Source organism: Sorex fumeus, unplaced genomic scaffold (genome assembly GCF_029834395.1).
Source record: "Sorex fumeus unplaced genomic scaffold, SorFum_2.1 ptg000166l, whole genome shotgun sequence".
Classification (NCBI taxonomy): Eukaryota; Metazoa; Chordata; class Mammalia; order Eulipotyphla; family Soricidae; genus Sorex; species Sorex fumeus.
The window spans coordinates 5,125,338-5,138,449 of NW_026606223.1; the positions used below are offsets into that span (position 1 = coordinate 5,125,338).

Here is a 13,112-nt window from a genome sequence, read left to right on the forward strand (position 1 = left end):
CCCTATGGGATGCTGGGAATCGAACCCTGGTCGGCCGCGTGCAAGGCAAACGCCCTCCCTGCTGTGCTATCGCGCCAGCCCCAGATGGTCTTTCTTTTTCTTTCTTTCTTTCTTTCTTTCTTTCTTTCTTTCTTTCTTTCTTTCTCTCTCTCTCTCTCTCTCTCTCTCTCTCTCTCTCTCTCTCTCTCTCTCTCTCCCCTTCCCCCTCTCCTCTCCCTCCCTTCGTTCCTTCCCTCCCTCTCCCTCCTGTGCAGAGGGGTCTGGCCAGTTAGTAAGAACATTGGGAAATAGTCGCAGATACAGAATCTTTTTTGTTGTTCATGGAAGAGTGTCGCGGGGGTGGGGTGTTCTGAGAGGGGACTGTCCCCTCTGCGCCCTGCCGGCCAGAGAGAGGGGACAGGGTCAGCCTCACTCCCTGTGCCCTTGGTCAGCTGATACCTCCTCTCTCCTGCTGCTGCTGCTGCCAGGGGCTGGGTCTGTGCCAGGAGGGCAGGTTGGCATCCTGGTGACTTTGGTGGGGGGGTCACACTGGGTGTCACATGCCCTTGGAGAACAGTGCTGGTCATGTGGGCAATGCTGAGTGTTGAACCCAGGGCCTCCCGCTGGCTGAGCAGGTGCTGTCCCACTGGGCCACTTTCTCCTTCCTCCCGCCCGGGCCGTCCCTCTTGTTGTTGGGGTCTCCTGTGGGGTTCCCAGATTGCAGGGAGGGTGGCCCATGGGGGTCCCATGCCTCAGTATTCCCGCCTGGTCCCCCGCTTTCTCCCTCTGTGCCCACTTCCCCTCCGTTAGCGACTCCCTGATGGGGCTGGGGGAGCCCCCAGTTAGTGCCCAGCGGGGGTCACTCACTGTCCCTCCTGTGGCCGTGGCCTGGACACAGGGCTCTGCTCTGAGCCACAGGTGCCCGAGGGACATCCTGGCTGTGTGTGTCCAAGGGGGACGGCAGGCACGGCTGGCCCCACTCTGCCGGGTCAGGGGGCACTTTAGGGGGGCTTCCCACGGGGTGCCCCGGGGCCCACGGGGACCCTCGAGGTGATGTAAGTCAGCCTAGGGCCTTGCGTTGGGGGGTGGGGTGGGCCCATGCCTGGGGGGCGCCTGCTGCGTCCCTGCGCTTGCTCCCCTTGGGCGTCTGTGCTCCTGGTCACCCTCCGTCCCCTCTCGCCTCTCTGCAGGGGTTCGTGCTGACCGTCACCGTCATCCGCGAGGCCGTGGAGGAGATTCGCTGCTACGTGCGTGACAAGGAGGTCAACTCTCACGTCTACAGCCGGCTCACGTCGCGAGGTCAGGCCAGTTCAGGCCAGTCAGGCTGAGGGGGGGTCTGGGGCCTCGAGGCCCCCGCAGGAGCCCGGCCTGGTTGGGCCGGAGGCTGCGGCTGGTGTGTGTGTGTGTGTGTGTGTGTGTTTGTGTGTGTGTGTGTGTCTCAGCTATCCATGTGGGGGCTGCAAGGTGCTACCCAGGGTCCCAGACACGTGTGTGTGTGTGAGCGCGCGCTTGTGTGTGTGTGTGTGTGTGTGTGTGTGTGTGTGTGTGTGTGTGTCTGGCCCTGGGCTGGTTGTCACCTCCTGCTCCTGGTCTGTGTGTGTGTATGTGCGTGCATGTGCCTCAGCTATCCACGGAGAGGCTGCAAGCTGCTGCCCAGGGTCCCAGACGTGTGTGTGTGTGTGTGCGTTTGTGTGTGTATGCACTCGCACATATGTGCACCTCAATTATCCACGTGGAGGCTGCAAGGTGTGGCCCCCAGGGTCTCGGCCTGTGGTTTGTTTTGGGTTTGGGGGTTTCCCCGGGGTTGCTGGAAGCACTGTGTGCGGAGTGAGGGAGGAACCAGGCTTAGGTGCTTGCAGCAAACACCTTTACCCTGCGCTGTCTCTGGCCTGGGTGGGCTCTGGCCATCTCGGGACTGCTGCCGGGCTTGTGGCGGCTGCCTGTGGAGCCCTCTCTTCCCACGGGGCCCCGGGGTGGCTCCTGGGGACAGCCGCCTCCGAGGCACTAGTCTGCCCGGCGAGGATGGGGCAGGGACTTGGACCTCTGAGTGCTGGGCTCCTGCTGAGACATGGGCTTTCTGGGGGTTTGTTTTGTTTTCGTTTTGCTTTTGAAGTAACACAGGCTTTTATTTGGAGGTTTTTAGGAGGGGGACAGAGAGGGATGCGGCTTCTTGGAAGGCACAGGGGTGGGGGTCAGCACACATCACGAGGGGAGCTGCGGGCGACATGTGTGCGCGGCCACGGGAGCACAAGCGGCCCGGGGGGGAATGTGGGCGTTATAGATGGTGGCCTTTATTTAATTAATTTATTAATTAATTAATTTGCTTTTTGGGTCACACCCGGCGATACACAGGGGTTCCTCCTGGCTCATGCACTCAGGAATTACTCCTGACAGTGCTTGGGGGATCCTATGGGATGCTGGGAATCGAACCTGGGTCGGCCACGTGCAAGGGAAATGCCCTCCCCGTTGTGCTATCGCTCCAGCCCTGATGGTCTTTAGAACCACTGCCCCAGCCCAGTCTTGAAGCCACCAGGCATCCCGGGCCCCCGATGGGGGCAGCATTGCCAACTTGATTTCCAGTGGGCTCTCTCGCTTGGCTCTTGCCAGGCGCCTGTTTTCATGGTTTTGGAGTTGGGGGGGGGGGAGCATGAGCCCCCAGACCCCAGGGCTGACCCATCCAGTCTAGCGCTTCCAGGCTTATTGCTTGCCTGGTTTCCCGGGCACTGGGTGGTGCTGGGCACTGAGCCTGCTGCTCCTTAGAGGTGACTCCAGGGAGCGGAGAAGGCCGGACACTGCCTCTGGGGACAGAGCAGGGTAAGCTCAGGCCAGGGCCGGGACTCAGGGGCCAAGTTCGGAGCCCCAGGTTGGTGACACATGGGGGTGCCAGGCTGAGGCGGGATAGCACTGGGCCTTGGGCTCCTTCCCCATACCGTGTAGTTCGTCTACCTGCATCTTCCCGGGACGTTTTCCCTCCTCACCGCGGTTCCAAGTTGGAGGGGGCGGGAGGGATGTGGCAATGACATGGAACGTTTCGGAGAGACTGAGGCACGTCAGAGCTGAGTCTGGCGGGCAGAACCCTGTGAGGGTGCTCAAATGGAGAAGCTGGGTGCTTGGGGTGTAGGCCGGGGGCTCTCTGGATTTCCAGCCTGGGGAGCCCCTGGAAAGTGCATTTGCCTCCCTCAGGGGGTTCAGGTTTGGCCTAGAATTTTCTTTTTGTGTTTTTCTTTTTGGCTGATGAACATTTTATTTTATTAATTAATTATTAGTGTTTTAAATTGAACCACTGTGAGATAGCCCCTTACGAAGCTGTTCATGATTAGGTTTCAGTCATGCGGTGTTCCAACATCCATCCCTCCACCAGTGTACGTTACCCAGTACCAGGGTCCCTAGGTTCCCTCCCGTCATTCCCCCCACCCCCCTGCCCCTCCTCAACTGCCCATTTCTCTGTCTGTCTCTGTCTGTTTGTCTCTCTCTCTCTCTCCCTTTGGCATTGTGGTTTGCAATATTGATGCTGAAAGGTTATCAAGAAAATCCTTTTACCTACTTTTAACACTCGGATCTTGTCCAGCGTGATCATTCCCGGCTATTATTGTCACACTGGTCCCTTCTCTCTCTTACCTAGCCTCTTCCCCACACACACCTTGTGGTTGGTTCCAACCTTGACCAGGCCTCCTGGTCCTCCCTGTTTTCCCTGGCCTAGAATTTTCTTTCTAGAAAAACCAGTCTGTGTCTTAGAACAGAACAATGAAAATTTTAATCAACTCCCTGAGGACACAAGGATCTTTTGTTTGGGCGCCTTTGAATAGGTCTTCATAGTAGGTGGTCTTAAAAATTTGCAAGTCTCTGTGACGAGCAGGAGATTTCAAGTTGGCAGAGAAATGCTTTATTCTTGCTAAACTACTGCATTGTGGGGCATTTTGCCATTTAAATGAAAAACAACAATAACAAAAAAAAACCCCACTATAATCTTTGTGAAGGCAGGTGGCCTGGCTTTCCATGTGGGCAATCAGAAGACCCCGGCTGGTTGTGTGTGTGTGTGTGTGTGTGGCGCTTGTGTATATTAAAATCTCCCCCTAATAACATATTCTTACTATAACATTTAAAACGCTTGGCAACAGACAAAAGCCCCTTGCGAGGGCGGGAGGGAGATTGTCTTGAGGGCGGGCCGGGGCTTCTACTCATTGCCCTGCCCAGGGGCTGACCTCGCCGTGGCTCTTTTCATAGTGCAGTTTCTCCGCCTGTGGGTGATTTTTCTCCCCTCCCCTGCTGATCCCCTTCTCTGTTCTCCGGAGCGACCCTAGGAGAATTGGCAGATGGCTCTAGCTTTAAAGACTTGTCTTCTTTTGTCGTTCTCCGTTTGTGGCCGGTGGGTCTCATTGTCATGCCAATGCAGCCCCTGGGGGAGAGAGAATAGACTCCTGGAATATTAACCCGGGCCTGAGTTTTGCAATTTGTTTGGAAAGCGGGGACCCCCCCCCCCCCACTTCACCCCGCCCCCTCCCCCAAACACCGGAGAATCTTTCTGCTTGAAGGGTGGTGGAGGGGACCAGAGGCAGAAGCTGAAACTGGAAGATTGGGGGGAAGGCCCTCTCCCTTTTTGGAATCTCACTTATTGGAATTTTTGTTTTTGTTGGGGGATGGGGAGGGGGGAGTTGGTCACACCCAGCAGCCGGGCTCTGCTCTCTGGGATCAAACCTGGGCTGGGTGAGTTTAGAGCAAGCGCCTTAAGCCCTGTCCTGATTCATTACTGATGGCATCGTGGCTTACGGGAAGTAGCATTTGGCACCAAGATCATCTTCATGTAGTAAGAGCCAAAGCAAAATGAAACTGATGTATGGAAACGGATATGAAGGACTGTTAGTTTTTTTTTTATCACATCAAATCTTTGCTTATTTATTTATTTATTCATTTTTGCTTTTTGGGTCACACCCAGCAGTGCTCAGGGGTTCCTCCTGTCTCTGCACTCAGAAATTACTCCGGGGGGCTGGAGAGATAGCACAGCAGGTCGGGCGTTTGCCTTGCACGCGGCCAACCCGGGTTCGATTCCCAGCATCCTGAGCACCACCAGGAGTAACTCCTGAGTGCAGACCCAGGAGTAATCCCTGTGCATTGCCAGGTGTGGCCCGGAAAAGCAAAAAAAAAAAAAAAAAAAAAAAGAAAGAAAGAAATTACTCCGGGCGGTGCTCAAGGGGACCCTATGGAATGCTGGGAATCAATCCGGGTTGGCCCTGTGCAAAGCAAACGCCCTACCTGCCTATCGCTCTGGCCCAAAATCTTTGCTTTTTGTTTCCGGTTGGGGGCTCACTCCTGGCTCTATGCTCAGGGATCAGTCCTGGAGGTGCTTTGGAGAATGCGGGGGATTGAACCCGGGTCCGCTGCGTGTAAGGCAGGCAGGCGCCCTAGCCACTGTACCAGGCCCTCAGCACTCCGAATGGTCCCGGAATGTCAAGGTGACATGACAAAGGTGTTTACCCACATTCTGTTTCATTTCCTCCCTTGTCTTAATAAACAAGAGTTACAGAATTCCCTGGGTGAACTTTCACCAGGATTGGGGTAATTGCTGGCACCCCACTGTGTTGATTCTTTCATATTCTCTCAGACACCAGGAGTTGCCCAGGACGATCTGGTGCCCAGTAGATACTTTCGGTTTAATTCCTCCTGGAACCTTCCTCTCCCCTATCGCCTCCAGGTCTCAAGGCCAGGAAGCCTTATATCTGGTTGTTCCTGTTCGCTGCCCCTGCCACCGGGACGCTGGGCTGAAACTTGTCCTGGCCAAGGTCCTTTGCTGCCCGGGGCTGGGAACATGTGGGTCCGTGTCCAGCACTCGCTCGCTCTCTGCGTCCCTGGCCAGCTGCCCCATCCTGGCTGTTGTCCTTCTCCACGTCATCGGCGTTTCTGGCCTTGTTCTCCACGTCACCGGCGTTTCTAAAGAGGATGCCCTTTTGGTCGCTTCTGCCGCGATTTGTGTTGGTCACACGTCACTGGATGGAGGGGCCAGCGGCCTTGGCAGCAGGAAGTCAGAGGGAGCCGCGCGTGGCTTCCTGTGGGGACGTCCCCAACTTTCTGCATGGTTTGCATTCAGGCCGGAACGCATGGCAGAGCTGCCGAAGTAGCAGACTTGATTCTGTTTGTTGTTGTTGGTCTTTTTGTTTGTTTTTCCTTCGTTTTGAGGCCACTCCTGGGTCTGCACTCAGGACTTAATTAATCCTGGTAGGGTTCTGGGGTCCATGTAGGATGCCGGGGATTGAACCTGGGTCTGCCATGTGCAAGGCAAGTGCCCTACCTGCTGTACTAGCTCTCGGGGGGGGGGGGGGGGGGGGGGGCTTGTCGTTGCTTTTATTTCCCTCCCTGGTGTTTGGAGCCCACCGGGTGGTGCTCAAGGGTCACTCTTGGCTCTGTGTTCCGGAATCACCACTGGTGGTCTCGGGGGACCAAGTGTGAGGCCAGGGATTGGACTGGCCACAAGCAGGGCAAATGCCTTCCCTGCTCTGCGATCTCTCAGGCCAGATTCGTTGTTGTTGATTTTGGGGCACACCCGATGATGCTCAGGGGTGACTCCTGGCTCTGCACTCAGGAATCACTCCTGGCAGACTCGGGAACCCCCTGGGGTGCCGGAGATCCAACGCATGTCAGCTGTGCCCTACGCAGTGTGCTGTCACCTCTATCATAGGTTTATAGAGACAAACAGGAGGGCTGGGACTGTGGCATGGGGGGAAACCGAGGAAACGGATCCTTGGTTTATTTTGGTCTGGGGGCCACATCCTGCAGCACCCAGACGCTATTCCCGGCCCAGTGCTCAGGAGTGACCCCTGGTGGTAGCGAGAGGCCGTGCGCGTCGTAAGGGCTTCTCCTTGTTTGGGGGCCACGCCCGACGGTGCTGGTAGCTCACTCCTGTCCCTGTGCTCAGGGGTCACTCCTGGCGGGGCTCAGGGACCCTAAGAGATGCCAGAGATGGAGCCCAAACGGGCTGCGCGCAAGGGCAGCGCCCTCCCTGCTGGCCTGTTGCTCCAGTCCCTGAGTCGGGGGTCTCTGAGTCAGCCGCCTGTAAGGTGGTCCTGCCCTGCTGGGACCCTGTGTGGCCCAGGACATGCCCTTTGCGGGGGCCGCCCCTTTCCTGGGCACGCCCACCCGCTTTGGAGCGTGTCCTGGGCCAACGCCTCATCCCTGTCCCTGAGCCCAGGTGGTAGAGAGCATCCCTCCAGAACCGGCCAGGACCAGACCCCGGCGTGGGAGGGATTCGGGGTTCCTCCGGGCTCTGCACTCAGGAATTACTCCTGGTGGTGCTCAGGGGGCCGTATGGGATGCTGGGAATTGAACCCGGGTTGGCCGCGTGCAAGGCAAACACCCTACCCACCCTACCAGCCCCTAAAACACATTAAAAAAAAAACACGTTTTTTGAACTGTTTCTGAAGTATGGGGCCTGCAACTCCTGTCTCCTGCTCCGAAGCCTGGGTTCCACCTGCTGAGCATGGGAGGGATTCAGCCCCGTGCCTGGGAGTCGGGGGGCCCTCCGGGGTGGAGCTTATGGTCCCGGGGCTGGGCGTGGTGAGCACTGGTGGGTGAGTCTCTGGAGGCTGTGGGAGTGCTTCAGAGTGGAGCTGATGGTACCTGCCCGGAGACGGGGCTTCTCTCCCGAGTGTTCAGGGACGAGGGGCAGCGGGCCTTCGAGGTGACTTGGGAGCGTCAGCACAAGGCAAGCATGTGGGATTCTTGTTTATGAAAATTCGGGTTTTCAGGATGGTACTTGCCAAGCAGTAACCCCAGTGCGGGACCCTTCTGAGCCAGCACCCAGGACCCACGTTTGTGGGGCCCGAGAAACAGCTCAAGGGGCTGAGGGTAGCCTTTGCCTGCAGCCGGCCTGAGTTCGAGCCCCAGCACTGCCAGGTGTGACCACAGAGGGGCCAGAGAGATAGCACAATGGGTAGGGCACTTGCCTTGCATGCAGCTGACCTGGGTTCAGTCTCCAGGACCCCAGATGGGAGCGCTGCCAGGAGTGACCCCTGAGTGCAGAGCCGGGAGTCAGTCCTGAGCACAGCCAAGTGTGCCCTTCCCCCCCACAGAATAAAGAGTGAGCACTGAACATAGCCAGAAAGAGCCCCTGTGGGACCCCAGGCCCCCAACCTACAATCCACCCCCACCTGGAAAAAACCGTTCTCCAGTTCTTTAAGGGCCAAAGGTCACAATGGCGGGGGGGGGGGGGGGGGGGATAAGGGAGAAACTGACCCAGGGCCGGGGCCAGAGTCCAGGGCTAAGGCGCTTGCCTTGCACGTGGCCAACCCTGGTTCAATCCCCAGCATCCCATAGAAGGGGCCTTTGGGCACTGTCAGGAGTGATCCCTGAGCACAGAGTCAGGAGTAGGCCCTGAGCACTGACCCCTCAAAAAAAAAAAGAAAAGAAAAGAAAGAAAGAAAGAAATGAAATGGGTCCTTCCAAACTTCCCCTCTCCCTCATTCTGAGGTGTTTGAAGTGTGAAAGGGTGTGGAGGGTGTGAGGCTTTTGGGTAAGCACTTGTCTGTTCCTCCAGTGAGAAAGTACCTTTCAGGGCTGGAGTGATAGTGTAGTGGGAAGGGCATTTGCCTTGCATGCGGCCAACCCAGGTTCGATTCCCAGCGATTCCCAGCATCTCACATGGGACCCTGGGATCCGCCAGGAGTCATTCCTGAGTGCAGAGCCAGGAGGAACCCCTGTGCATCACTGGGTGTGACCCAAAAAGCAAAAAAAAAAAAAAAAAAAAGAAAGAAAGAAAGAAAGAAAGAAAAAGAAAGAGAGAAAGAAAGAAAGAAAGAGAAAGTTCCTTTCAGGGCTATGAACCCAGGTGGGCGCTGGGACCTTGGAGCATTTCCTGGCCCTGAGTACAGCGTCTTGCTACATTCAGAGCCTTCCAAGGCGCTCCAGATCCTGAAGCCGACAAGGAGCATCTCTCCGAGGGGAGCTGGCAGCGACACTTAGTCTTGGTACTTGAAAGATTGGGACTTGTTTTATTTATTTATTTATTTATTTTTGGGTCACACCCGGCGATGCTCAGGGGTTACTCCTGGCTCATGCACTCAGGAATTACTCCTGGCGGTTCTCGGGGGACCATATGGGATGCTGGGAATTGAACCAGGGTTGGCCATGTTGGCTTCGTGCAAGGCAAACGCCCTACCCGCTGTGCTATCACTCCAGCCCCAAGATTGGGAACTGTTTTTCCCTTTCAGGTTGTCTTCCAGACCCAAAAGGTAATTCTGGAAAGGGTGGGCTGGGGGGGCAGGGTGGGGGCTGATTTGATGACCCCGGGCGGCCAGGGTAATTGGCTTTGCAGTTTCTGAATATGAAGTTTTTGGGTTTTCATACCAGGATGGTTTTTCCAGACAAATCTGTGATAACGGCTAACGGAGGCAAATGGATAATTAGCCCCCACGCAGGTGCAAACAGGCTTGTAAGGAACTCAGTGCCAGGCTTCTCTCCTGCTGGGGACCCCTGGACTGGGAATTAGCGGGCCAAATGCCTCCCCTTTTTGTTTTGGTTTTTGGGCCACACCCCGTGATGCTCAGGGCTTACTCCTAGCTCTGCACTCAGGAATCACTCCTGGGAGTGCTCTGGAGACCTCATGGGGTGTCAGGGAATTTAACCCACGTTTTGGCCCCATGAAATGCGAGCACCCTACCAGCTCCCTAGAATTTTTTTTTTCTTTTTGGATTACACCCAGTGGTGTACAGGAGTTACTCCTGGCTTTTGTACTCAGGAATCACTCCTGGAGGTGCTCAGGGGACCCTGTGGGATGCCAGGGGTCCACCTGGGTCGGCCGCGTGCAAGGCAAACGCCCTCCCTGCTGGAATATCTTTCTGGGCCCCCCATTGGTCTGTTTCCAAGTAAGTCTTTCCTTAGGCTTTGGGGGATGGAGACACTGCTGTTGGCAGCTGACCTTTTCAGCCTTTAACCTCAGATGTGTTATTGGGTCCTCACTGTTTTAACGCCCAGCCCAGGAAATGTAGGCGCAAACAGCACTGCGTGTTCCTGTGATCGTGGGACCTGAATGGGCCTTGACGGGTGACAGTCCATCAGGGCTAGCAGAGGGTGAGCTGCTGGCCGTCTCTCCCGGAGCACCCAGGGTCCCTGCTCCCTTGCATGTATCGTGGAAAACAGAGGCATAGCTGGAGGCATCCGGGGTCACAAAGTAGATCCACGCAGCTGAGCGCCTCACTTTCATGTGATTTTTTTTTGCTTTTTGGGTCACACCCAATGATGCTCAGGGGTTACTCCTGGCTCTGCACTCGGGAATGACTCCTGGCGGTGCTCAGGGGACCATATGGGATGCTGGGAATCGAACCCCAGTCAGCCTCGTGCAAGGCAAACGCCCTCCCCGCTGTGCTATCGCTCCAGCCCCTCATTATTTTTCCGGTCTGTTCTGCACTTTGAGTTGTCAGCTGCTTGTTTGCACTCCAGAGAAACATCTGGTTTCTCCCGCCGCTAGACAGACCGCCCTTCTTCGGCAGGCGTCATCCGTGAAACACGTGGCCGCGGCAGCTTTGCTTACAGAAGGCGCCAGGGTCCGACCCTACAGAAATAAACCGCGTGAGCAACAGGAAGTTTGCTCCCTGTTCAAAACGGGCTCGAGGGCAACTTGGGGGAAGGGGCCAGGCTGAAAGGCCGTGTTTATTTTATAGAAGGTGTCGAAGGATTTAGGACGTAGCTGGCAGAGAATTTCCCACTTAAACTTTGCAAAGCCCTTCCCCGCCTTCTGTAGACTTTCTGCACATGGCATGGAAAACTGGAGGCTGTGTGTGTGTGTGTGTGTGTGTGTGTGTGTGTGTGTGTGTGTGGCGGGGGGGCTTGAGCATTGTGGAACTTAAGTTCTTAGCATGGGGCTGACCGGTCACTCCACCGAAGGGGGGTTGAATGCCTCTGGGTCAGCTATGTGATGTGAGGGGCCCGGAAATGTGGGGTTTTTGCTACGTTACTTTTTTTTTTCTTTTTGGGTCACACCCAGTGATGCACAGGGCTTACTCCTGGCCCTGCACTCAAGAATTACTCCTGGCAGTGCTCGGGGGACCGTATGGGATGCTGGGATTCGAACCCGGGTTGGCCGTGTGCAAGGCAAACGCCCTACTCGCTGTGCTATTGCTCCAGCCCTGCTAAGTTACTTTTTTTTTTTCCTTTTTTCTTTTTGGGTCACATCTGGCGATGCACAGGGGTTACTCCTGGCTCTGCACGCAGAACTTACTCCTGGCGGTGCTCAGGGGACCATATAGGATGCTGGGAATCGAACCCGGGTCGGCTGCATGCAAGGCAAACGCCCTACCCGCTGTGCTATCGCTCCAGCCCTGCTAAGTTACTTTTAAAATTTAGTGATTATTATTATTCCCCACTTTAGTGGCGCTCAGGGTCCCCTCCCATCTCTGCACTTGTGGGTCACCCTGGTGGTGCTCAGGAGAGCCTGTTTTAAAAAAAAATGCTACTCTTGGAGGCTACTCTGCTTCTCCCGAAAGTCCTCTGGGGGCTCTGAGTGGGCCAGCCCAGACACTTTTTGTTCGTGTTTTGGTACTCAGGCTGACTCCTGACTCTGTGCTCAGGGTCACTCCTTGTGGGCTCGGGGATCGAACCTGGGCTGGCAGCAAGACGAACACCCTCCCTGCCATGCTGTGGTCCCACACACCAGCCCTTTGGGCCACCTCCCTGGCCCCTGTCTCATGCTATTCCTGGGGTCACAGGAGGCCCAGCCACCACCAGGCCCTGGGGCTCAGGGACCACAGATGGAAATGGGTCCGTTAGAACCCTGAGCAAACACAAGGATTCAAGACGTTTTCCTAGCACTCAGGCAGAGGGCTGGGGAGGCAGAGTTCAGACGCGCCGGTCGTAAATCAGGCCCCTACGGTAGCACGGAAAGTCTGGGCCTGCGCCTGAAGTGGGAGCTGATGGGATTGATGGTCTCTTTTTTCTTATTAGAAAAGCACCTTGTGTCTGTTATTTATGTGAGGGACAGGCCCAAAATGGACCACCAGAATTAATTTAGCTTAGCTTAACAGGGACCCGCATTGCAAAATAACTGGTTTTTCTGCCCCTGAGCAAGGAATTCAGATACAGGTGCCCCGAGTTGCGAGTCACAAGAAGGGAGGGGGGGTCAGGACAGATAACCAGATGTCTCTCACAAGACCCATGTCACAAGACCCAGGACTGCCCTAAAAAACCAGGATGTTCCTAAGCACTGATGCAAATGCTGAGCTTTAAAATATAGGCTAAGGAGTGATGTGCTTTAAAATTGATTGATCAAGAAAGTGTGGGTTATTACAAATCTATTGGCTATGAAATGCGCGGGCTCTGCTTTAACGGCTGAGGAGGGCCTATGTAAGATCTCCTCTGAAGAAGCCCGGGGTCTTGCCCATCCCGCCCGACCTGCGTGTCTGCATAGGGGCTCGACCCTGGCTAGCCAGTCTTAACAATAAACCCTGCCTGCTGTTTGCAGTCTCTGGAGTCTCTTTGTCATTAAAGGGAGATCAAGATCCACATCCTAACATTAAAAAATCAAGGTAAAGGGTCAGGAAGGGGCTCCGGGCTCAGGCTTTGCACCAGGAAACCCCGCCTTACCCCGGCACTGCCTGGTACCCGGACACTGGACCCTGGCATCCAGGGAACTCTGGTCCTCAAAACAGTCAGTGTGGGGATTCGAGACACAGCTTTGGCCAGAGAGAAGGGTGCACCCCGCACTCCTCCCCGCCGCCTCCCCGCAACTGGTGGCACTGCATTGGCAGAATCCACTGACTTTTGTCCTTTCTCTCACTCACTTCCTGCCCATGTGCTGTGGTTGGTTTGGTTTGGGGTCACACCTGGTGATGCTTGGGGCTGACTTCTGGCTCTGTGCTCAGGGATCACTCCTGGAGAGGCTCAGGGGACCTATGGGATGCCGGGCATCAAATCCGGGTTGGCTGTGTGCAAGGCAAACACCCTTGCCCTGCAAGGCTCTCCCTGTCCATCGGTGAGTGCACACACGCTTCCTTCAGGAATCCTGTACCGCGGCCGGCGAGGCAGTACAACGGGAAGGGCGTTGGCCTTGGATGGTGCCCGGCATCGGCATCCCATATGGTACCCAACAGCCAGCAGGAGTAATTCCTGCAGAGCCAGGAGTAATTGCTGGGTGTGGCCTAAAATTTAAAAAG

General features: G+C 55.9%; 1 protein-coding gene across 3 annotated transcripts in view; it reads left to right on the plus strand.

Annotated features, from left to right (window-relative positions):
• ATP9A (ATPase phospholipid transporting 9A (putative)) overlaps positions 1-13,112 on the plus strand; it is an 86,871-nt gene that overhangs the window by 31,457 nt on the left and 42,302 nt on the right. For all 3 annotated transcript variants that reach the window (XM_056107472.1, XM_056107471.1, XM_056107473.1), the window contains exon 4: positions 1,170-1,278. In XM_056107472.1, the coding sequence (XP_055963447.1) occupies positions 1,170-1,278 (109 nt within the window). The remainder of the gene's footprint in view (positions 1-1,169; positions 1,279-13,112) is intronic.